The sequence below is a fragment of the Brassica rapa genome, chromosome A10 (assembly GCF_000309985.2).
Source record: "Brassica rapa cultivar Chiifu-401-42 chromosome A10, CAAS_Brap_v3.01, whole genome shotgun sequence".
NCBI lineage: Eukaryota > Viridiplantae > Streptophyta > Magnoliopsida > Brassicales > Brassicaceae > Brassica > Brassica rapa.
In genome coordinates this window covers 6,349,506-6,372,600 of record NC_024804.2, presented here as the reverse complement: position 1 = coordinate 6,372,600, position 23,095 = coordinate 6,349,506, and the positions used below count along the sequence as shown (strand labels likewise).

Here is a 23,095-nt window from a genome sequence, read left to right as displayed (position 1 = left end):
AGACATTTGATGTCTGGGGTATTGATTTTATGGGGCAATTTCCTTCATCTTACAAAAACAAGTACATCCTGGTGGTTGTTGGCTATGTTTCCAAATGGGTAGAAGACATTGCAAGCCCAACCAATGATGCTAAGGTCGTCATTAAGCTATTCAAAAGCATCATCTTCACGATTTGGAGTTCCAAGGGTGATCATCGGTGATGGAGGCTCTCACTTCATCAACAAAGTCTTTGAGAGCTTACTGAAGAAGAACGGGGTCAATCATAAGGTAGCAACAGCTTACCACCCCCAGACCAGCAGACAAGTTGAGATCTCTAACAGAGAGATCAAAGCCATCCTTGAGAAGATAGTGGGGAGGAAAAAGAAAGACTGGTCTCTAAAACTCAACGATGCACTATGGGCATACAAAAGTGCCTTCAAGACACCTTTAGGAACAACTCCCTTTAACTTTGTCTATGGAAAGTCATGTCATCTCCCAGTTGAGCTTGAATACAAGGCCTTATGGGCAATTAAGCTCCTGAACTTTGATATCAAAACTGCTAAGGAGAAGAGACTGATCCAGCTGAATGAGCTAGATGAAACCAGGCTTGATGCTTTTTAGAGCTCTCAGATCTACAAAGAAAAGACTAAAGCCTTCCATGACAAGAAGATCCTAAAGAAGGAGTTCAGTGCTGGTGATCAGGTGTTGCTATTCAACTCTCGGTTTAAGGTTTTTCTCGAGAAGCTCAAATCAAGATGGTTTGGACCCTTTCAAATCAATGAAGTAAGGCCCTACGGAGCTGTTGTGTTGTGGAACAAGACCGGTGGCGATTTCACATTGAATGTGCATAGACTAAAGCCCTACATGGCAACAACAACAGAGAGTGAGGGAACCTCAGTTCTTCTCTCTGATCCAACCCCAGCCTAGAACGAGAAAAGGAAGTCAAGCTTAGAGACTTAAAACAAGCGCACTTGGGAGGCAATCTCATGTTATCTTTTGTATATATATATCTATCTATGTTTTACTAATATTTTTGTGATTAGGGTTTATTGAATAGATGGAAGAGGTCAACCAACAAGTTTGGGGGATTTCTACATCTAATCCAGAGGGTCAATCGCCACAAGTCAAAAAGAAGATCCCTCCCTATCCTCCATCCCATGCATCCAACAAAAGCTTCAGGTATGTGTTTCCCCACCTCTGTGCAGATTTAGTTTTCCTTATATTTTTCCTTTGAGTCTTTTCTTCATCTTTACTATCACACAAGGGACTGTGTGAAGTAAGTTTGGAGGAGAGAACTGTTATCTCACATTCTGTTTTCTTTTGTGTAAGTCTCATGCATTGCATTGTTAATATTTATTGCATAGAAAAATCCATAAAATTTTACAAATTCTAAAAAACAAAAACAAGCATCTAGATTCATTTTGCTGCATTTTCATTGTTAGGATCGAGTCTAGAAGCATATAGGTTGCATTCATCTGCATTAAATGCCATGCAAAGAACTCATGCTAAGAACTCAGTATGACACCCGTTTTAATCATAGCTAGTAGCGTGACCATCTCTTAAGACTTGCAAGTTTCGAGCCTTGAAAACTCCACGTGAACTCATTGCTTTGTTTGAAACTGCTTGTCCTTGATTCCAACTCCAATCTACTTGAGTCTAATGAACTTAATTCCTCTTTCTTATGGGCTCTTAATAATTGATCATGGATACCTTATACACACTTGGATTGTCTTTTCTCCACTTCCACCAACCTCTGTCAATCCAAGTGGTCATCTTCATCTTTGAGATGGTTTCCACTCCTTAAACACTACCCTTTGTTTCAAACCACCATTTAACTGCTTGAGTAAGGCCTGTTTTGATAGCTTTGACATGTGCAAAAACTTGAAAGTACTGGGAACGACATCTGTTGATTCTCATTTTGGCTAGCTATTAGGATCTCATTTGAAGCTAGCACTTAGGTTGGGTAGTGGGTTTAAGTGATGGCTAAGGTCTGAGCTGATTGGTATTTGGGTCGAGAGAAGAAAAAGAGTAAACCACCAGAGTTCAAAAGAGAAAAGGTCACTAGAGATCAAAAGAAAGGAAAACAAGCTCTAAAAAAAGAGTTTGGCGTTCATATTGAGCTAAGTGTAGAAAAAGATCAAAGGATCCCTAGTTGATTATTAAAGAAAAGTGAGTTCATCTGGTGAGTGAAAAAGAATGAAGGGTTATTAAAGTTTGGGGGTGAGAGAAAGAAAGAATGACATGAGAAAAAGGGTAGAATATGAATCACATCTCTGTGATTTGGATAGAACAATGAGGATTAACTGCTGTATGCATAAATTGTTCCCTTTCTTAGATAGATTTTGTGTAATGTCATTGCTCCTTTTCTTTGATTCACCACTCATAGCCATATCTTCACTTTACTAAATGATCAGGATCAAGTTCCCATTTGTGAGACTTCATCTTGAGACTTGTTTTAATGAATGTGAGGGTTGGTTGATTGGCTTGTTGTGGATTCTAGGTGATGACTGTAAAGAAATAAAATTTAGAGTTGAGACAGGTCTAGAGAAGCTACAGTTAATGAGGAACCATGTTCTTGCTATTTGCTACGATTTTGTATGGATATCATGCTGATGGCTTTGAAGAGTTTCTTTTGGTTAGGAGCTTGCATTTTCAACCTCTCTTCTTTACTCTTCTTGAAAGTTTACTTGTGGACAAGTAAAGAAGCAAGTTTAGGGGAGTTGATGTATAGTGTTTTTACATGTTTTTAGCTATTGAATTTGGTCATTTTAGTGTATATGAGTTGCATTTAGGTGTTGCATTTGTTCATATTGCACAAACAGGGGCTGGAATGCACAATCTGAAGTTATGTGGCAATTTCAAAGACTAATCTGCACCAAACAGAAGTTTCGGGGTCAAAATAGAAAAGGAGCAAAACACAGGGACCAAATGTGCAAAATGTTAGAAGTTGGTCATGTCTCTGTCGTGAGCTTTGGAGTTTTCGACGGGGGAGAAGATGAGTGCTCGATCAGACTCTTTCGATACAATCCGGATCGGTTAACCCGCGAGCACAAAGCCCTCGATGAACAAGACCAGGCTCTCGATCTGTCACTCTTGACACAGCCCTAGTTCGAACGCCGAGGGCACTATTCGAGCGGTGTATGAATTTGTAGCTTGCCCACTTCATCTTCCTCGACCCAAGCTTGAAGCTTTCAGTCCGTAAAGCTCACGGCGACCACTCCAGATGAAGCCAACTGCTCGATCCATCAGCCTCGACGCCCAGCCTGCAGTTCTCAACCCGCGAAGCTTTGATTGATCGAAGCACAAAGCCTGGTGATAAGCTGATGCTTTCGTAACAAGAATGAGAGAGAAAGAGAGTATAAGATAAGGAAGAGGATTAATTTGTTTAAATGATCATTTGATAAAGTTTCATAAGGGACACTCCCCCTTTAATAGAGCATTGTAAATGAAATAACATAGTTCCATGCTTTATTAATAACAACTACTAAACCTTCCCTCCCACAAAGAAGATTTAACCCCATAGTCATAAGATAACTCTTATTGATATTTTTAGTCCTTTCTCTCCTCTGAACGAACGCCATTGTAACAGCTAGCTTATCAATACCACCCCCCCCCCCCCCCCCCGAAGAAGACTCAGCTTGTCCTCAAGCTGGAACTCTGGGTACTGCTCTGCCAATGTCTTAACTGATTCCCAAGTGCTCTCGAACTCAGGCAAACCTTTCCATTTCACTAGAACCTCCGCTTGCTTGTTCAAACTCGACTGCCTGATCTCCAACAACTCTTCAGGCTCAGTGTTCCACTCGAAGGAAGAAGAAAGGATTAAAGGAAGCTCATGAACCTTATCCTGAGGCTCCACTCCAAGCTGTAGCTGGGAGACATGGAACACTGGGTGGATTTGACTCTGATCTGGTAGAGCCAACTTATAAGCGACCTTGCCCACTCGCTGAATCACAAAGTAAGGACCAAAGAACCGTGGTGCAAGCTTCTCTACCTTCCGCATTGCCACGGTATTTTTTCGGTATGGCCTGAGCTTTAAGTACACCCAATCTCCAACGTCAAACTGAACATCACGTCGCTGCTTATTTGCCGCTGCATGCATCGTAGCCTGCGTAGTAACTAGATTGTCACGTAGTTCTTACAACAAGGCATCCCGACTTTATATCAGCACTTCCACTTCTGCATTAACAGCTGGAATGTCTCCAAACCTCAATAGTCTCGGTGTGTCTCTCCCATCGTTGTCCTAGCATGCGCAGTAACCAGATTGTCACGTAGTTCTTATAACAAGGCATCCCGACTTTATATCAGCACTTCCACTTCTGCATTAGCAGCTGGAATGTCTCCAAACCTCAATAGTCTCGGTGGGTCTCTCCCATATAAAGCACGAAATGGCGTTGTCTTGGACGAAGAATGGTGTGATGTATTGTACCAATACTCTGCCCAAGGCAACCGTTGACTCCAAGAAGACGGTTTGCGCCCTGCAAAACATCTCAGATATGCCTCCAAACAACGGTTGACTACTTCCGTTTGTCCGTCTGATTGCGGATGGTATGCTGTGTTTTTATGCAGCGCCGTGCCTTGACTTTGGAAGAGAGCAGTCCACAACTTGCTCAGAAAGACCTTAAATCTGTCAGATACCATAGTCTTAGGAAACCCATGTAATTTGATCACCTCCTTCACAAACACTTCAGCCACAGTCTTAGCAATGAAAGGGTGTTTCAACGGTATGAAATGTGCATACTTGGTTAACCTATCTACCACCACCAGTATCACTTCAAAGCCTTTAGAACTTGGTAGTCCTTCCACAAAGTCGAGGCTAATATCTGACCACACCTGTTCTGGAATCGGTAGGGGAGATAGTAACCATGCGAAAGACAAGGTAGAATACTTATTCCTCTGGCAAACGTTGCAAGATTTGATGAATGCCGTTATGTCACTTCTCATTCCCTTCCAATAGACCTCACGAGCCATCCGTTTAAACGTCTTGAGAACTCCTTCATGCCCCCCTATGGCGCTATCATGGAACTGATTCATCAGAGTCGGAATGAAAAGAGACTTAGCGGGAATCACCAAACGCCTATCTTTAAACAACACTTCATTATTCAAACAATACCCTTCAAACTCTTGATCTCCACTTTGAACTCCCTGAATTATGCTTTGCAAAGCCTCATCACTTGCAAAGCTAACTCATCCATATCAATAGATAGTGGTGCAGTTAACTGAAATTCCTTAAACTCAGCTGCATTCCCTGTCAACTCTACACGTCTTGAAAGAGCATCAGCCACTCGATTCTCCTTCCCTGGCCTACACTCAATCGTATAATTCAACCCCAGTAGCTTCGACGCCCACTTCTGTTGCTCGACCGTTACTGCCCGCTGCTCTAGCAAATGTCTCAAACTCTTTTGGTCAGTCCTAATGGTGAACTGATGGTCTGTCAAGTAATGCCTCCACTTTGTCACTGCGAAGACAATTGCTAACAGTTCCCGCTCATAGACTGATTTCACTCTGCTTTTGCTCGAAAACCCTTTGCATATATAAGAAATTGGTCTATCCTCCTGCGCTCAATAACAACCAGAGGAGCCACCACTCTCCTCCGGGAAACCAAAGTGAAACAACCACCGCCAGAAAATCCTTTGAATCCCAGCGCGACAACAAGACAAATGAGCAGAAAAAGACGGTCTACAACCCTTGTCGGCATTGCGGAGAAAGGTTTTCTCAAGCCATCGCTGCAAAGCGTTTCAAAGGTTCAAATGTCTGGAAGTGGAGGAGGAATCTGAGAGAGATGAAGACGCTAGGGGTGAGTCGGAAGAGGATGAAGAGCCACAAAAGCAACAAGAGCACTGTGGGAACTGAAATTTGCACTGTCGATTTCCGTCTAAATTAGGAAACTAGGAAAACCCTAATTTTCCAGAGGTCCCGGAAATCTGCTAATACCACACGCTAAGCAATCAGAACACGAGATAACAACGTCAAAGTATTAAAATCGTAAAAAGAGAGCAAAGAGAAGTCTTATTCTGAATTTGTGTATGAGCGTTTACAACAAGGTATAAGCCTGGGCTCGAGAGCTGTCGGTGAGATTCCTAGTTCTAGCAACCATAAGACGGCTAAACCTAGCAGCTCGAAATAACAAAAACGGAAAGTTGCCTAATTGCTCTAAGTGCTAAGTTTTCTCTGAAAAAGTCCCCCCCCCATGCCTCTCGCCTATGACTCCTTATATACTCGCTCCTTGGTCGGTTTACGCTTTTCCCCTTCTGCCCTTAAGCCGTCATAGCATAAAAATGGAGATATTCCATTTTTTCCGATCTTCTTAATTATCTTCAAAATTTTGTATTTATCCGCAGAAACTTGACATTTAACTTTCCTTGCGAACCAAGTATAAACCGTCATGCGGCTTACAGGCTGTTGGTTAAGAAATCGTAAGTTTGGCCTCGAGTCATGTCTTAGGTCCCTCTGGGCCGTCTTTTGACTCGAAGCGTTTATTACGGCTTCTTTCGATAAAGAACAAACTTTCCGCGGTTTTTCCCGTAAAGTTTGATCGATGACTTCGAATGACGGAAAACATGAAATGGGTTTCGCTACGGTCTTCGAGAGATAACATCGAAGGGTAGACGAGAATGCATGGACTTACATCGTATCGACATTTCGGAAGAGCTCGGTTGATATGTAGCGACCGAACGAAATGCACGCTCGGTCGCTACATAGCGACCGAGCGGGACGGATGCTCGGTCGCTATGTAGCGATCAAGCTTGGCTTAAGCTCGGTCGCTACATAGCAACCGAGCGGGACGGACGCTCGGTCGCTATGTAGCGACAGAGCTTGGCTCGAGCTCGGTCGCTACGTAGCGACCGAGCGGGACGCGCGCTCGGTCGCTACTTAGCGACCGAGCTTGGCTCGAGCTCGGTCGCTACGTAGCGACCGAGCTTGGCTCGAGTTCGGTTGCTACTTATTGACAAGATAGTGTGCATGTTTGGTAGTTGCGTAGTGACTAAGCTTGGTTTGTCCGTGTTCTGATCGTCATATTCAAACCTATCCGTAGCTGGCTTGGATACGTTTCCGTTACCTCGGGAAAGTTTGTGTCTTATCCAAAAAGAATTTGAACAAAGTTTTATCTCGAGAACATATGTCGCGACATTTTTTTGACTGAGCATGATTCATTGCGGAAGGACACTCATATTTATATTTTGCGGAGATTTGGATATTAACTTCATCGTAACCGTTTTCGATCCCAATAGTCCGTTAGAATCGTGGATTTCTAGTGAGATTCTAGCGTATGGTATGACGAGTTCGGACGAGGTTGGTACATTTAGGCGAAGTTTGTGTCCGAAAGTCCGCAAGTAAATAGTAATTTCTCATGCCTATAAGAAGGGAGGTAACTTCTTCATAATCTTTTCACTTTCTCATTCTCATAAAGAGTTCTTTTGAAAAAATTTCTCTTATCTCTCTATCCTTTTCTTCTTGATTCTATTTATAAACTCGAAATGTCGAGTAAGAAAAAGACTTCGAAGAAAGGATCCTCTTCCGCAAACGTTCATGAAGAGCTCCTTGTGCCGAAGATAGAATTTGTGCCTCATTCGGTAGACCCGACCTAGAACGAGGCATGGTGGGTTGCGTGTTATGGTTCGATCACACCTCCCAAAGAGAAGTCGTTCCCGGTTATGACCCATCGTTCGGTCGAAGAAGGTGCACCAAGTAGGAGCACTAGCGAATTTCTTGGGATCATGCGGTCGTTCTACCAAATTCCGGATACGGTAGAATTCAGGGTTCCTCGTCAAGAAGAACGCGCTAGTAGTCCCCCGGAGGGTTACTTTACTTGTTACGAAGCATTCGTAGTGCGCTGCCGCTTGTGGTTCCCGATTTCCAAAATTATCGCCGGTGTGTTGGATCGTTTGGAGGTGACGATAAGCCAATTGAACCCCCTTAGCATCCAGCACCTCGTTGGAGTCCTGATTCTGGGCAACGAGCATGGTCTCTCCCTTCCCGTCGACCACTTTGAAGCGCTTTTCAGGTTACAGATCGTCAAGGATACGGACAAGTATAGACTGGTCCCTCGGAACTTCATGTCAGTGGTTAAGGGGTTTATTTCCAACTTCAACTCATGGAAGAAGTTTTTCTTCTTTGTTCGTATAGACACTGCATCTGTCGAAGAGAATTGTATTCCATTGTCCCGGAGGTTGCCAAACGATCGTCCCTTCCTCAATCCGCTTGCTCCGTTCCCTGAGGATATTATCGCGGTGAGGGATCATCTCAGGAACTGTCCGTTTCTCTGGACTTCCTTTACGCCGAAGAGAGTTTGAAAGGCGTTGAGGTTTGTGCATCCCGGTCCTGCTTCGGGCGTGGAAACATGAATCGACTCCGAGCCTGATGACCAAGGTCCCGACGCTGCTCCCACGGTTGCGACGGGTTTGAACTCTTCGAAGGGGAAAGATATTGACCTTGGTAACATAGAGTTTTCGGTGGATGATTCATTGCTTCCAGGATGGGATCCAGACCTTGCTTACGGCGATGGAAGCGGTACGAGCGAGATCCCTATTCCAGACTTTGATGATTTTTTTGTCGGTCTACCCTCGGTTTTTGATGCTCCCCCGCCTACGAACGAATCGGGGAGGCCAAAAGTCGTCGCAGAAGGATCTCGTATCATCAACGGGGTTAGTTTTCGAGAAATTTGGCGATTGTCTTATGTACCCCTTTTCCCGCTTAAAACTTGTTAATTGGTTCTGCAGGGTCTGAATTTGCTTGGATCGGCCCTTGAGGCGAGCCATAGGGAGGCCATGGTCTATCGCTTTACAGCAGAGAAAGCGAAGATGGATCTTGCTCGCATGCAAGGCGAGATGTTGGAGCGCGATGCATAACTCGCTCGTGACCATGCGAGGGCTGTTCGTAAGGCGGAACAGAAGAGTAAGAGGGAGATCGTAGAGTTGATGAAGACGCAGGCGGCCGACTATGCTTCTCAATTCCATATCAAATACGGGAACCTCAAGGATGCTTTCACGGGCGATTACCGTGAGTGTCGCAGTTCAGTCGGGAGCCTTTGGAAGACGCAGGCAGACGACTATGTTTTCGAGAAGGAGATGGGGTTAATGAAGGGCGGCATGAACGATCATGCTCACGCTGAGGCGCTCATTTCTCCGATCGACGGGAGGATCAAGGGATTCTGGGATCCCATCCCGGTTTCTCCCGATACCGTAGAGACCACGACCGAGTTTCCCGGTGATTGCGAGGAGGTGGATCGTCCCGCGGGGGACGGCTGTTTGTTTATCCTGTGTTTGTGGACGAGTGTGGCCTTTATTTGTCTTTTTTTCTGCCGAGTGTGGCTTCTATTTCGAGACATTGCATGGGCCTGTTTCGGCCGTTTTATCGTTTACCGGGACTGGCCGTTGGTGGCTTTGAATCCCTGCCGCTTATGCGGTTTTTATATATGATAGGCGTTTATTTCGAATTGTTTTGTTTTGAGTAGTTTTGAAGTAAACATGAGTAGTTGTCTCATATTTAATTCCATTGAGACGTTCTATATGTCGGTTCATTCGCGAATTTTCGTAAAAATTATTTATTCTTACAACTTTCAAGAACGTTGTGATGTGAACGGAGAGACATGATTTAGGATCTTGTATCGTTTAGATGTCATGTCTTGAGATGTCTGAGACTAATGCGATGGGTTTAGGGCAAGATCTAGGTTTACTCTCGGTTTAAGGTTTGTGCGGTGACTAGCCGGCTATCGATTTTCCCGTTGCGATTTCTACCTGATTCGTACCGATTTCAAGTCCGCGATAGGTTCTCGGCTTATATGACTTGTACGAGCATCTTTCCAGAGATAATTTTTAAGCCAACTGGAAGTGTTAGACCAAAATTTCGTATTTTTTTTGTAGCGCGCTTTCGTCCTTGTGTTGGATGTTCGACGATCAAAAGAGTGATCGAGTTGCGTTTGTTTAAGACGGTTGGCGTGTTCGTCGGGGCCAATAGACGAACGGGGTGTCGGTTCTTTGTGGTCGCGGTTGGCCAATTTGTTCGCATCGTCTCGAATTTTAACTTGGTGACGTCTCGCAGTTGTTTCAAAGACTATACGTATATTTTTGGTGCTGAAGGATGATTGCTCTGTGATTTTGGGCCGGATAAGGCCGTTGAAAAGAGTCTAAAATTTGTAGACTTTTTAAGCATGTCCTAAGACTTTTTGCGTAAACATAAGTGTTTTAAAAAAAAAGGAATGTGTATTGTAGTAAAGTTTTAAAAAACTCGATTACAATGGTGCATCTTTTAAAACGAGGGAGTAAACGAGTATATGTGCCCACTCCCCCCCCCCTTTTTAGAGAGGGGGATAGCTGAACTCGTCTTTCGACGAGCTGCCTACGTACCCTTTTCGAGGATCAAGCCATGTCGTAGTTCTTTTTTATGCCACGAGCGTTTTTACTCGGCGGTTGTCGTCGTGCTGACCGCCTTGATCGTGATGACCGTGGCTGGGTGAGTGCTCTTTTCCAGATGTTCCGGTCGAGTTGTAGTGTCGGCTTCGGAATCGTGTTGAGTTTCGACGTCCGAAGCGTTTGCGCCAGCAGACGATGTTAGATCGTCTTTCCTTGGGGAGTATCTGGCCGAAGGTTGATCTATCTTCGTGCGCTTACGATTTGCCGTTGCAGAAGTCGTGATTTGTCTTAAATTGTGCTCCACGAGGAAACATAGCCGTGACTGTTTCTGACATCCCCAGATAGCTGCGACTCCGTTCGGGGTTGGGAATTTGACGCCGAGGTGGTACGTTGACGGAACGGCTTGGATGGCGTTGAGCCATGGGGTTCCCATGATCACGTTGTAGATAGCAGGATGATCGACCACCGCGAACTCGACGATTTTTTTGATTTCCTTGGCTATGACTGGCAGCTGGATCGATGTGAGAGTCATCAATACTTCGCCCGAATAACCCGTGAGTGGTTTCGGCGTTGGATTTACTTCTCCGAGCTCGATGCTCATCCCGTGTCAATGAGTACTCTCCCAACTTCCAGATCTCGTATGACGAGATCAATGACGAACAGATCGCAGTGAGGTTGATCGATCCCTCCGGCTTCTTCCTTCGTAAAGGTGATAGAGCTGTTTTGACCGTCTCGGGGAGGAAACCATGTAGGCCAGTTCGCACTCGACTCTGCCTTCCGCTGGTAAGCTTTGATGGCCGAAACCATATCGTTGCAGTATTGCGATCCTCCGATAATCATGTTGACTCTGCGACGATTGTTATCGTTTCTTTTGTCATCCGGCCTTCTGCCGCGTTTATCCCCGGATTGGTTTATGTGAGGGTATTTCTCTGCAGGCGGATTTCTGTCTGTCTTCGGAAGGCGATCAGTCTCGAGGATGAGATCTTTGACACTGGTCACTTCCGAGAGCTCTCCAGCTAATAGCTTCGCGGCCAGTCTTGCTCCCAAGACTTTGCAGTTAGTCGTGGAGTGTCCTCGGGACTGGTGGAACTCGCCGAAGGGGTTTTCGTCATATCCTTGATTGCGAGTCCACATATTACCTGTGGTTCGGCCTTGGTCCGAACTAATCGCGTAATTGTGCGCTACTTGGAGATCTTCCCCCTTGTGATGGACGTACTTGTCGTTACGAGAGTTCTTCTTCTTCGTTTTTGGATCCACGTCTTTCGAGGATGGTCTCGTGGATTTATGTTTTTGCGACAAGAATTTTGTTTCCTCTTCGATTATAATGTAATTTGTTGCCTTGTGGAGGGCGTCCTGGATCGTCCGCGGTTTGTCGAGGGTTATCCATTTCCTGAATTTTGACATTTACCAGAGCGTCTCTCTGAGCGCGTCAATGGCCACCTTGTCGCTTATCCCGCTGACCCTGGAGGGGTTCGTCCTCCCTCTGGGATAGGTTCCCTCTGGGATAGGCGCCAGAGATCGACATCGGAAGTTTCTCTATGTATGAACATAGAGTATTGTTTGAGAAACTCTGATGCGAGGTGTTGGAAACTCCCGATAGAGTTTCGCTTCAGACGTGCGAACCATTCGAGGGCTGCTCCCTCCAGATTTTCGACGAATAGGTGGCAAAAGCCGGCGTCTTTTTTGCTGTCCTTCAGTCTTACTCTTCCCATCGTGATGTGGAAAGCCTGAAGGTGCGCCTTCGGATCGGTAGTACCATCATACTTTGGCACTTTGATTTTCCCCAGGTCAGATACCCTCATATCAGCGAGTGGTGAAGGGGGTCTTCCGAGCCCCTTCCAGCAGCCTGTCGATCTCGGGGGCAGTGCTAGTAGCGTGATGGATCTGGGATTTCACGGCTCTTACTTCTGCTGCAGTTTTGGTGATGTAGTCGCGAACATCGCGGATATCCGACGTCTCGTCAGCAGATTTCCGAGCCTGTCGGCGTTTACTGCGAGTTAGCTCAGTTTGCTTTTCAGCCAGCTCTTCTTGCTCGTTCCAATAGAGGATTTCCTCTTCCTCCGTCATTGGTTTGTCGAACGGAGAGATTTCCCGAGCGGATCGACTTTTGGTCCTTCTTGGATGTCTGTCGACATCCTCCTTGGTATCATTGGAAACGTCGCTGGGATCCAAGTCGACGTGCTCAACTTCATTATCCTCCGAATCCTTTGTGGGAGGCGGAGGACTCTCACGGTTCCCCTTTTCGATGGGAGATTTATCGCTAGGGTATTAAACCGAAGGTCGTTCCCACGCAGTTCCAGGCCTATCGAGTGGGGTTACGAAGTCAAGTCTTTTCCCACGGACTTTAGTGGTTCCGCGGGGACGGATTACTCGAGTCCTTGCCGTTAAAGTTTCAACCTGATTGGTCAAGGTGCTCACGAGCTTATCCTGTTCTTCCGACCTTTTCTCGTAGGTGGCGAACATCTTTTTAAACTCCTCGAGCGCCGCGGCTGGTGCATTGGCCGCGGATACGTCCGCTGCTGGAGTGTGGAGATCAGTGCCTCTTCCTCCGTTAAGAGGAGTTTGCACATTTTCCGCGTCGTCAGTTGACATGTCTGGTTGAGCGTGATGTGGTTGCGAGTTAGATTGATCCGTACCCCCCCCCCCTCCTTCTAGAGCCAAACTGTGGGAAACAAAACTTGCACTGTCGATTTACGTCTAAATTAGGAAACTAGGAAAACTCTAATTTTCCAGAGGTCCCGGATATCTGCTAATACCACACGCTAAGCAATCAGAACACGAGATAACAACGACAAAGTAGAAAAATCGTAAAAAGAGAGCAAAGAGAAGTCTTATTCTGAATTTGCGTATGAGCGTTTACAACAAGGTATAAGCCTGGGCTCGAGAGCTGTCGGCAAGATTTCTAGTTCTAGCAACCCTAAGACGGCTAAACCTAATTGAGTCACAGCTCGAAATAACAAAAACGGAAAGTTGCCTGATTACTCTAAGTGCTAAGTTTTCTCTGAAAAAATCCCCCCCATGCCTCTCGCCTAGGACTCCTTATATACTCGCTCCTAGGTCAGTTTACGCTTTTTCTCTTCTGCCCTTAAGCCGTCATAGCATAAAAATGGAGATATTCCATTTTTCCCGATCTTCGTAATTATCTTCAAAATTTCGTATTTATCCGCGGAAACTTGACATTTATCTTTCCTTGCGAACCAAGCGGAAACCATCATGCGGCTTACGGGCTGTTGGTTATAAAATCGTAAGTTGGGCATCGAGTCATGTCTTAGGTCCTTTTGGCCCATCTTTTGACTCGAAGCGTTTATTACGGCTTCTTTTGATAAAGAACGAACTTACCGCGATTTTTCCTGCAAAGTTTGATCGATGACTTCGAATGGCGGAAAACATGAAATGGGTTCGCTACGGTCTTCGGGAGATAGCATCGAAAGGTAGACGAGAATGCATGGACTTGCGTCGTATCGACGTTTCGGAAGAGCTCGGTTGCTACGTAGCGACTGAACGGATCGACCGAGCGGGATGGATGCTTGGTCGCCATGTAGTGACTGAACGGAACGCATGCTCGGTCGCTACGTAGCGACCGAGCGGGACGGACGCTCGGTCGCTATGTAGTGACCAAGCTTGGCTCGAGCTCGGTCGCTACGTAGCGACGCTACGCATTGACCGGATAGTGTGCATGTTCGGTAGTTGCGTAGTGACTGAGCTTGGTTTGTCCGTGTTCTGATCGTCATATTCGAACCTATCGGTAGCTGGCTTGGATACGTTTCCGTTACCTCGGGACAGCTAGTGTCTGATCCAAATAGAATTTGAACAAAGTTTTATCTCGAGAACATATGTCGCGACATTCTATTGACTGAGCACGATTCGTTGCGGAAGGACACTCATACTTATATTTGCGGAGATTTGGATATTAACTTCGTCGTAACCGTTTTCGACCTCAACAAGCTCCAAGTTCTTTCTCTCAAGTCTATGGTGGGAATCACAACGAAACGGACTTTGAGAGTCAGAGGGTCTCTTAGGGGAGCTGAAGTGGTGGTGCTAATAGACTCTGGGGCGTCGTGCAACTTCATAGCTAAACGTCTAGTAGAGGAGTTGGGTCTAACAGTATCACCCACGCAAGACTTTGGGGTGGCAATTGGAGATGGTCGTGTGTTGTCCAGCAGTGGAAATGCGGGAACGTATATTTAAATATCCAAGGAGTGGCTATTTACGAAGAGTTATTGGTGTTTGATTTGGGAGCGACTGATATGGTGTTGGGATACACTTGGTTGGCGAAGCTTAAAGAGAAGAGAATAAATTGGCGAAGCTTGATAAGTGTCATCTACCAATGTCCTGAGTTCATCTCCTAGCTTTTCCTGAGTTCCACAAATACCATTCACCATTTCATTGATCTCCTCCTTGGTCTAGATCTCTGGTGCCAGTGTTATTGGTGTCAGTGTTGTTGGTGTGTGAGAAGTGGCCTGTTCTGGAAGACATATGCTGCCCTCTCCAAATAGGGATGCTCTCTCCAGAACTTTCCTGATGTCATCCTTGGTAACAGGAATCATATCACCAGTTGCGCTCCTTGCAAGTCCATACTCTTCTCTAGAGACTGCATATTCGTCCTTTTGTTCCCATCTAAACTTTCTGGCTCCAAAGTTGTCATAAGCGCGACGTCCACATTCGTAACGTCTATCGATCGATGGCAGAGGTGCCTTATCGAGCGACGTTGGTGTTAACCTGTCGAGCGATGTATAAGCAACCTCATTGATCGATGCTTGGGCAGCAGGTTTGCACGATTGGTGTGAACCAATTCCTGTTGTTGTGGCCTTTGGAAATTCGTCTGGAACAGTTGGATTGTTGTCTGGGATGTTGCGTTGCTGCGTAAACAAGTTGTCTGCTCCATTGGCCAGCTGAATGATATCTGATATGTCCTCTCTGGTACTTGTAGAATCCTTCCATCCATAGCTCTTGTGTGGCCATCTTGGTCCCTGAAAATACCAAATTCATCAGGTAATAGAAAGTCGTAATCAATACCATATTCTTAGTAGGTAAAGAAAGTTGAGGTTTAGAATGAGAATCGATCGATGTTGATACTGATGTATCGATCGATGGTAGACGTTTCTCTGCTGAATTAGGGTTTTTGGATTGAATACTCTTCCTTGATGTTCCTTCTGATTGATTTGTTGGAGCATTCATATTTTCTGCTTATGTTTTGTGAGAAGTATTCTGGGGTGTAGAACTCCTTATATAGGTTTTGTTAAACCTATTTGAGATAGGAATTGGAATATTCCCTCCTTGTTTTTTTGAGGCCGCGGCTTTAATATCGCTCGATGTACCCGGTGGGGTATCGATCGATGCAGATGATTGTTTTTTCTGGATGAGGGTGGGAATCGATCGATGCTGAGTAGACTCCGTCGATCGATGGTGTAGGCGTGTTGTTGAAGGAATGTGTTAAATATCTTTCATCCTGCAAAGCAATCTCTGTAGCTCTTTCCTTCCAGTAATCTTCATCATACTCCTCAATAGGATCCTCATTTGATGAAAGAATCACAGTTTCCACTGCAAAGCTTTCATGGAATCCACTGTCTGCCCAACTGCCTATTGAATAGTCATCACGTCTGTTCTTGTTGGGTTGTTCAAAGGCAAAGTCTTGATAATACTGATCTGGGGATGTGGAGTAGTCTACCGGTTGCCTCTCGTCGAGCGACGTGAGATAGCTTTCATCGGTCATTGGTGACTCATATGAATCGATCGATGTGACAGTGTGAGTGTTGATCGATTCCGAGTACTCGGTTTCATACTCTGCTCCAGAATGGCATGGTGCAATGTAGCCAAGCTCATTCCCAATTTCCACGACGTTGACATGTTGTCTCACAACTCGAACTAGGTCATAGTGTATGTCTGGATCAATCAGTGTCAGAAACAATATGTTGGTGTTCATGTCACATACAACTCCTACTGTAGCTAGGAAAGCTCTTCCAAGCAGAAGCTAAGAGTTCCGGTTAAGCTTTATGTCCAGGACATGAAAATCTACTGGGACAAGGGCATTACCAATCTGTACCTCAAGGTCTCTTATGATGCCTCCTGAGCTCCTTTCTGAAAGGTCCACGAAGGTGAAAGATTCTGATGAAGGCTCTATTTTCAGACCCAACTGGTCTTCCATAACCTTTGGTAGGATACTGACTGATGCTCATGTGTCACAAAGTGCATGGGGAAATTCAATACCTTTTACCATACATGGTATTGCAAACTTCCCATGACCACTCTTTTTCTTCAATGTGATCCTTAGTTTCATCATTTCCCTGACATGATGAAACATTCTCCTAATGTCCTCCTCAGTTTCCTTAGTATCCCTGAAGAACATCCCCAACCGGTGTGTGAAATAAACTTCATCAAATTGTTTCTCCACTAGGATTTTGAGGACTCTCTTAGTGAAACCATCCATCTCCTTCTCATTAGCTTCCCTCTTAAGGTTCTTAGGAGTTTTCTCCTTCCTTTTCCTTAACACTCTTCCCTCAGTTGCCTCATCAACTTTTATAGGCTCTGGTGTAGTGTCTGAAGAGTTGGGTGTTGGTTCTGGTGGGTTTGCTAAGGGTTTAGATGGTGGTCAGAGTGCGTTGATTCGGTTACTGTCGATTGATGGTAATCGCACTCGGTGGGTGAGAGGTTCCTGTCGATCGATGGGGGTGAGGTAGGTCGATCGATGACCGTCTCTCTTTGTTGATCGATGGTTGGCTCCTGCGGTCGATCGATTTTGACGTAGAAAGGGGAGGGTGGGTGAGTGTGTTTATCTGCGAATTCCTCATGAGTCATGATTCGAACTGCACTACACTCCGCAGTCGTTTCAGCAGATGACGTCGATCGATGTCCAGAGTAATCTGTCGATCGATCTTCGTCATGGTCTGTCGATCGATGTGCATCCATTGACGTCGGTCGACACCATTGGGATCCACTGAAGCTCATGGAGCTTTCAACTTCGAAGTCTCCTTCTCCAAGCTTCTCATGCTTCACCTTTTGCCAGAAATATCATCTAATATGGCATTCACGTGGTGCTTTGCTTTCTCAACTCCTGCCTCTCTAGCCAAGGCTTCCTGCCTCTTTACAGTGTATGCAGTCTGAACCACTTTCATTTCAAGCTTCCTCACCTGAGTCCCTAAGGTCTCAATCTTTGTGTTCAGACTGTTGTAGGCGGAATCTATCTTTCCATTGAAATCCACAGTGAGTTGTTGCTGTCCTTCCAGAACTCTGTCAAGCATCGACTCAATCTTGCTCTCCTGAGTCTGTGGTGGTGGATTCTGGTAGTATGAGGTTCCATAGCTTCTGCTGTTGTTGCTGAAAGGTTTCTGGAACTGTGAACTCTGGTTACTCCTTTGACCATTACCATATAAGTTTTTGTTTCCTCCCTGCTTTCCAGACCTCTGAAATCCAGTTCCTCCAATGTAGTTCACATTTTCTTCTCCTTCCATGTCTACAGCTACTTCTCCTTCAGCTGAGCAGACCTGCTTTCTAAGAAGCTCATGAACCACATCTAACTTTGCTCTAACTTCGTCCATCTGCTCCTTTTCTAGGGATGCAACATACTTCTTCCTCACAAAGTCAGTGTTCTTGGTGTTGCTGCTGTTTGCCAGATTTTCTATTAGTCTCACAGCTTCCAAAGGATTCTTAGTGTTGAAGTTTCCCTCGCTAGCTGTATCAAGAGCCATCTGATACCTCAAGGTGATACCTCTGAAGAAAGTGCTCAGCAGTTGCACTTCATTAAATCCGTGGTGTGGACAGTCACGCTGGAAGAACTTGAATCTGATCCATGCATCTTTAAAAGACTCTCCAGTCTCCTGCGCGAATGTAGCAATTTTGCTCCTTAAGTCTTTAGCGCGTGCCTCATCAAAGAAGTTTCACAAGAAAGCATTCCTGATGTCGGCCCATGATGTTAGAGATCCTGCAGGTAGCTGCTTAAGCCAGTGCATCGCTTCTCCAGTCAGAATATACTTGAAGAGCTTGCACAGTAGGTAGTCCTCAGGGACTCCATCCATACGGATAGCAGCGATTAGATCCTTGAACCTTTTCAGATGGTCCATAGGATGCTCGTGTGGTAACCTAGAGTAGGGTAGCCGCGACACAAGTGTGTAGTACTGAGGCTTCAGCTCAAAATTCTCCTTCTGAATCTCTAGAAGGCGGATGGCTGATCGGTTGGTCTAGTACTCGTCTGGACGATTGTAGTCGGCCAGTGCCCTTGGTTGAGCAGCCTCTTCTACAGGTTGAGCGGCTCCTGTAGCATTAGCATCAGGGATTACAGCCCCCTGAGCGTCTAGTTTCTGACCTTTTGCATTACGCAGATGACCATCCTGGTCATACAGGTTTCCATTCTCATCCTGTCTGAGAATAACAATCGCAACCATGTTTCGCGGCTGAGGATCGATCGATGAACGCGGTGTTGTATCGGTCGATGTCGAACAAGGTATATCGGTCGACGGTGAAAGTCGGGTATCGGTCGACGGTTGGGTGCGTGTATCGGTCGACGTGAAAGCTGCTGCGTCGAGCGATGTAGAACGTTGATCTTTGCGGATCGTGCGTTCCAGGTGAGCAGGATCTTCTGAGAATAACATGTGTTTTTCCTTGTTGCTTCTGGTACTGTTGGGTATGCACTTGAAAAGACAAGAAAACAAAAATTTTGTGTCATAATGGGGGTAAAGTAAAAGAAAAGAATTAATAATACTAAATCTAAAGGCGATCAAAGCTCCCCGGCAACGGCGCCAAATTTTATACCACTCAAATTATCCTAAGAAGTGAATTACTCTCTCAAATAAGAGGTTCAATTGTAGTACTTAGGGATCGGATCCACAAGAAGCTAGGGAACCTATTAAATCTAGATGATTATTAATTCTAAGGTTTTGTTATTTATTGGTTTAAAAGTAAATAGCAATCCTAAATGAACAAGTCTATGGCTCGACTAACAAGATGATTTGGGGGTGTAACTTATTGGAAAGATATTAGATGCAGGTTTCTATTCAGGTGTTGGAGATTATAATCCTATAGATACCTATCAATTGCTTGCATGATATATTAGAGCTCAACCCCTTAACATAGTGATCAGCAATGGCAGTGTTTCACTGGTTAGCTAACTAGATCTTGGATCTCAACTGTCGTTTATTGACCACAAGAAAGTGTCGATCGATGGTCCTATAGGGACATCGATCGATACACCTTTCGCAAGATCGATCGATTGTCAGAAGACAGTATTAATCAATGCTTCTAGTTAAGCCCTAGACGCAAGTTGATAATGAACACTAGCTTCCTGGTTCAGCGGTAGCCTTTTTCCTATCGTCTAGTTTGACATATTAGATTCAGGACTGGATGGTCAAGGTTGTTTGACTCATGCAGATTCCTAGATTCAATATTCTAGGTAGCTAATCTAGAACAAACATTAAGATCAACCTATCAATACATACCACAACTTAGCAATCTATAGTTGGGGCTAATCCCTCTAACCTATTTGAACCCTGAATCTAACAGGTGAACTACTCAGACATAGCTAAGCATTTTATGACACAAAATGTAAATGAAAACTGCTTAGAATAAAATAGATGAATCAAATGGAGTTTCAATCACAAATCTCTCTATGATGGCTGAAAGCTCTCCTGCCTCTAAAAATAAAAAAACACAAAAGGTGGCTGAAAGCTCTCCTGCCTCTAAACACTTAGGCAAGTATATAATCTATTAGGTTAAAAACTTGTCAGGGGTATTCTTGTAATTTGGTGAAGTCTTGGGTTTAAAGTCGGCTGCAACTAGGTCGCGCGTGTCCGCGTCTCGGCATCGATCGATGGTACAGGATGTACATCGATCGATCATAATCTTCAATCGCCGAGGCGTCTCTTCTGTATCGATCGACGACACTGGATGTGCATCGATCGATTGTCTCTCCTTCGTCTCGACCTCTCATGGTCAGCTTGGATGAAATTTCATTTAAGCTCCTAAATGCTCCATAATCATCACTTTACTCCAAGATACTTCTGAACCTGAAAACATACCTAGTAGGATAGAATATATAGTATATAGATAGTAAAATACTTATATACCATGGGTGAAAACGGGTCAAAGTCATGGTATATCAACCTTCTTCATGCTGAAGTATCTCTCATGGCGATGGAGAGTGGGAAGGAGACTGTTCTGACAAAAGGGACTTACCCTGCAATCCAGAAGCTACTGCGAGAGTTCAGAACTGTGTTTCACATGCCTAGCGGGTTGCCTCCTAAACGATCAAGGGAACATGCCATCACCTTGCAAGAAGGAACCTCACCTATTAACATCAGACCGTACCGCGATTCCCACATCCAGAAGAACGAGATTGAGAAGCTAGTGCGAGAGATGCTGCAGGCGGGGATAAACAACCTAGCATCAGCCCCTTCTCAAGTCTAGTCCTTCTGGTAAAGAAGAAAGATGGAGGTTTTCGTTTCTGTGTGGATTACAATTCCAGTCATTGAGGAGTTGTTGGACGAGTTAGCTAGAGCTGCGGTCTTTTCTAAGTTGGATCTCAAGTCAGGGTATCATCAGATACGGGTAAAGGCTGGAGATGTGGAAAAACAGCTTTCAAGACGCATGAAGGTCACTATGAGTTCCTGGTGATGCCCTTCGGACTCACCAATGCTCCCGCAACATTCCAGTCCGTGATGAATGAGATCTTTAAGCCCTATCTCCGGAAGTTTGTGCTGGTATTCTTCGACGACATCTTGGTCTATAGCCGAGATGCGAAGGAACATCAGAAGCATTTGAAGATTGTGTTGCAAGTCTTGAAGGATCACAGTTTCTATGCTAATGAAAAGAAGTGTGCTTTTGCACAAACCAGAGTTGAGTATTTGGGTCACGTGATAACCAAGGAGGGAGTATCTGCAGATCCCGAGAAGATAGAAGCTATGAGGAACTGGCTACAACCCAAGAATGTAACTTCCTTGAGAGGGTTTCTGGGGTTGACAGGGTATTACAGGAGGTTTGTGGAGAGTTATGGAAAGATAGCGAGGCCGTTGACTGATCTTTTGAAGAAGGAAGGGTTTTGTTGGTCAGAAGCAGCTGACAAGGATTTCGCGAAACTGAAAAAAACCATGTGTGAGTTGCCAGTGCTGAGGTTACAGGATTTCTCTAAGCCTTTTGTGGTGGAGACTGACGCGTCTGGGCTAGGCATTGGAGTGGTGCTGTCGGGAACTGTTAGCAATTGTCTTCGCAGCGACAAAGTGGAGGCATTACTTGACAGGCCATCAGTTCACCATTAGAACTGACCAAAAGAGTTTGAGACATCTGCTAGAGCAGCGGGCAGTAATGGTGGAGCAACAGAAGTTGGCGTCAAAGCTACTGGGGTTGAATTATACGATTTATAGGCCAGAGAAGGAGAATCGAGTGGTTGATGCTCTTTTCATGCTTTATTAATAACAACTACTAAACCCTCCCTCTCACAAGAAAGCTTTAACCCCGTACTCATAAGATAACTCTTAGCCACTCTTCTTGATCTTTTTAGTCCTTTCTCTCCGCTGCACGAACGCCATTGGAACAGCTAGCTTATCAATACCCCCCCCCCCCCCCGAAGAAGACTCAGCTTGTCCTCAAGCTGGAACTATGGGTACTTCTCTGCCAATGTCTTAACTGATTCACAAGTGCTCTCGAACTCAGGCAAACCTTTCCATTTCACTAGAACCTCCGGTTGCTTGTTCAAACTAATGATAAGCTGATGCTTATCTACATAACAAGAAGGAGAGAGAAAGAGAGGATAAGATAAGGAAGAGGATTAATTTGTTTAAATGATTACTTGATAAAGTTTCATAAGGGACACTCCCCCTTTAATAGAGCATTGTAAATGAAACGACATAGTTCCATGCTTTATTAATAACAACTACTAAACCTTCCCTCTCACAAGGAAGCTTTATCCTCATACTCATAAGATAACTCTTAGCCACTCTTCTTGATATTCTTAGTCCTTTATCTCCTCTGCACGAACGCCATTGGAACAGCTAGCTTATCACCTGGCCTCTCAATTGTTCTCGGCGACCAATCTTCAGCCTTTCAACTCGAGCCTACTGAACCGATCACTTTGAGAATCCGTGTTGCTCGACGTGAGCTCTCGGATTGACGACATGGCTTGAACGGAGAAGATGAATGCATGACACGACGAGGTGAGGCGGAACAGATGTAGAGTTCATGTGGTGAGACAGCGGCATCGAAGTAGTTACAGCAATGGCAGAGCCCGAGCTCTGAGACGAGACACAACAATGGTGCTCGAGAGTCGCGAAGGAGATGAGGAAGAAGATGAAACGCAAACGCGCGTTTCTAAACGCGATTTTATCAGATCGCAGCGTTTCATTAAAACTGCGATTGACCCACTTCTGAAAGACCTATATAAATGTTTTAAGGTAAAAACCCTAGTTATCTAAGTTTGTATCTTAATTCTGATCTTGTTTTCTCTCTTAAGGCAATCACCATTAGAGTGAAAACACACAATCTTTATCATCTTTTATAGTATTTGTCTTTTGAATCAATATTAAGTGTTCTGATGTTAGGAGTTTTCAAGGCTCCTAAGACAAATGTTGTAGTATAAAAGATTGTCGAACCAGTTCTGAGGGATATCAAAGCACTGAGAATGCAAGTACTCACTTAATCTAAGTGCAACCAATGATTTAGATGAGTTTTAAACTACTACTAATACTAGAAAGCAATAACAGAATGAAACTTTCTTGACTAAGGGAAAAGAGAACTCATGGGCATAGGGATTAGACCTTGGGTGATCAAGTATCGAACTAAAGATG

The 23,095-nt window shown here is 44.8% G+C and overlaps 2 protein-coding genes and 1 non-coding gene across 3 annotated transcripts; 2 read left to right on the top strand and 1 right to left on the bottom strand.

Moving 5' to 3' along the window:
• The first annotated feature begins 123 nt into the window (after positions 1 to 123).
• Positions 124 to 906, top strand: LOC103843894. Its single transcript, XM_033282870.1, has 2 exons — positions 124 to 504; positions 601 to 906. Exons 1-2 carry the CDS (start codon positions 124 to 126, stop codon positions 904 to 906), a joined length of 687 nt encoding a protein of 228 aa, XP_033138761.1.
• A 2,235-nt stretch (positions 907 to 3,141) lies between these two features.
• LOC103843895 lies at positions 3,142 to 4,078 on the bottom strand. The gene is made up of 2 exons (XM_009120666.1): positions 3,613 to 4,078; positions 3,142 to 3,305 (listed from the first exon to the last, which is right to left on the bottom strand). The coding sequence occupies exons 1-2, from the start codon at positions 4,076 to 4,078 to the stop codon at positions 3,142 to 3,144; spliced, it is 630 nt and encodes a 209-aa protein (XP_009118914.1).
• Positions 4,079 to 18,068: 13,990 nt separating this feature from the next.
• On the top strand, positions 18,069 to 18,176 carry LOC117129436. The gene has a single exon (XR_004453085.1). It is a non-coding gene; the product is annotated as a small nucleolar RNA R71 (small nucleolar RNA).
• Positions 18,177 to 23,095: the final 4,919 nt, after the last annotated feature.

What these genes read in the sequence shown, in the direction of transcription:
- LOC103843894 (XM_033282870.1), top strand. Translation starts at nt 124, where the DNA reads ATGATGCTAAGGTCGTCATTAAGCTATTCAAAAGCATCATCTTCACGA. An exon ending in TTGAATACAAGGCCTTATGG is followed by an intron (nt 505 to 600) that starts GCAATTAAGCTC and finishes GATGCTTTTTAG; the next exon opens with AGCTCTCAGATCTACAAAGA.
- LOC103843895 (XM_009120666.1), bottom strand. Translation starts at nt 4,078, where the DNA reads ATGCATGCAGCGGCAAATAAGCAGCGACGTGATGTTCAGTTTGACGTT. An exon ending in CCAGCTTGAGGACAAGCTGA is followed by an intron (nt 3,306 to 3,612) that starts GTCTTCTTCGGG and finishes TTGTTACGAAAG; the next exon opens with CATCAGCTTATCACCAGGCT.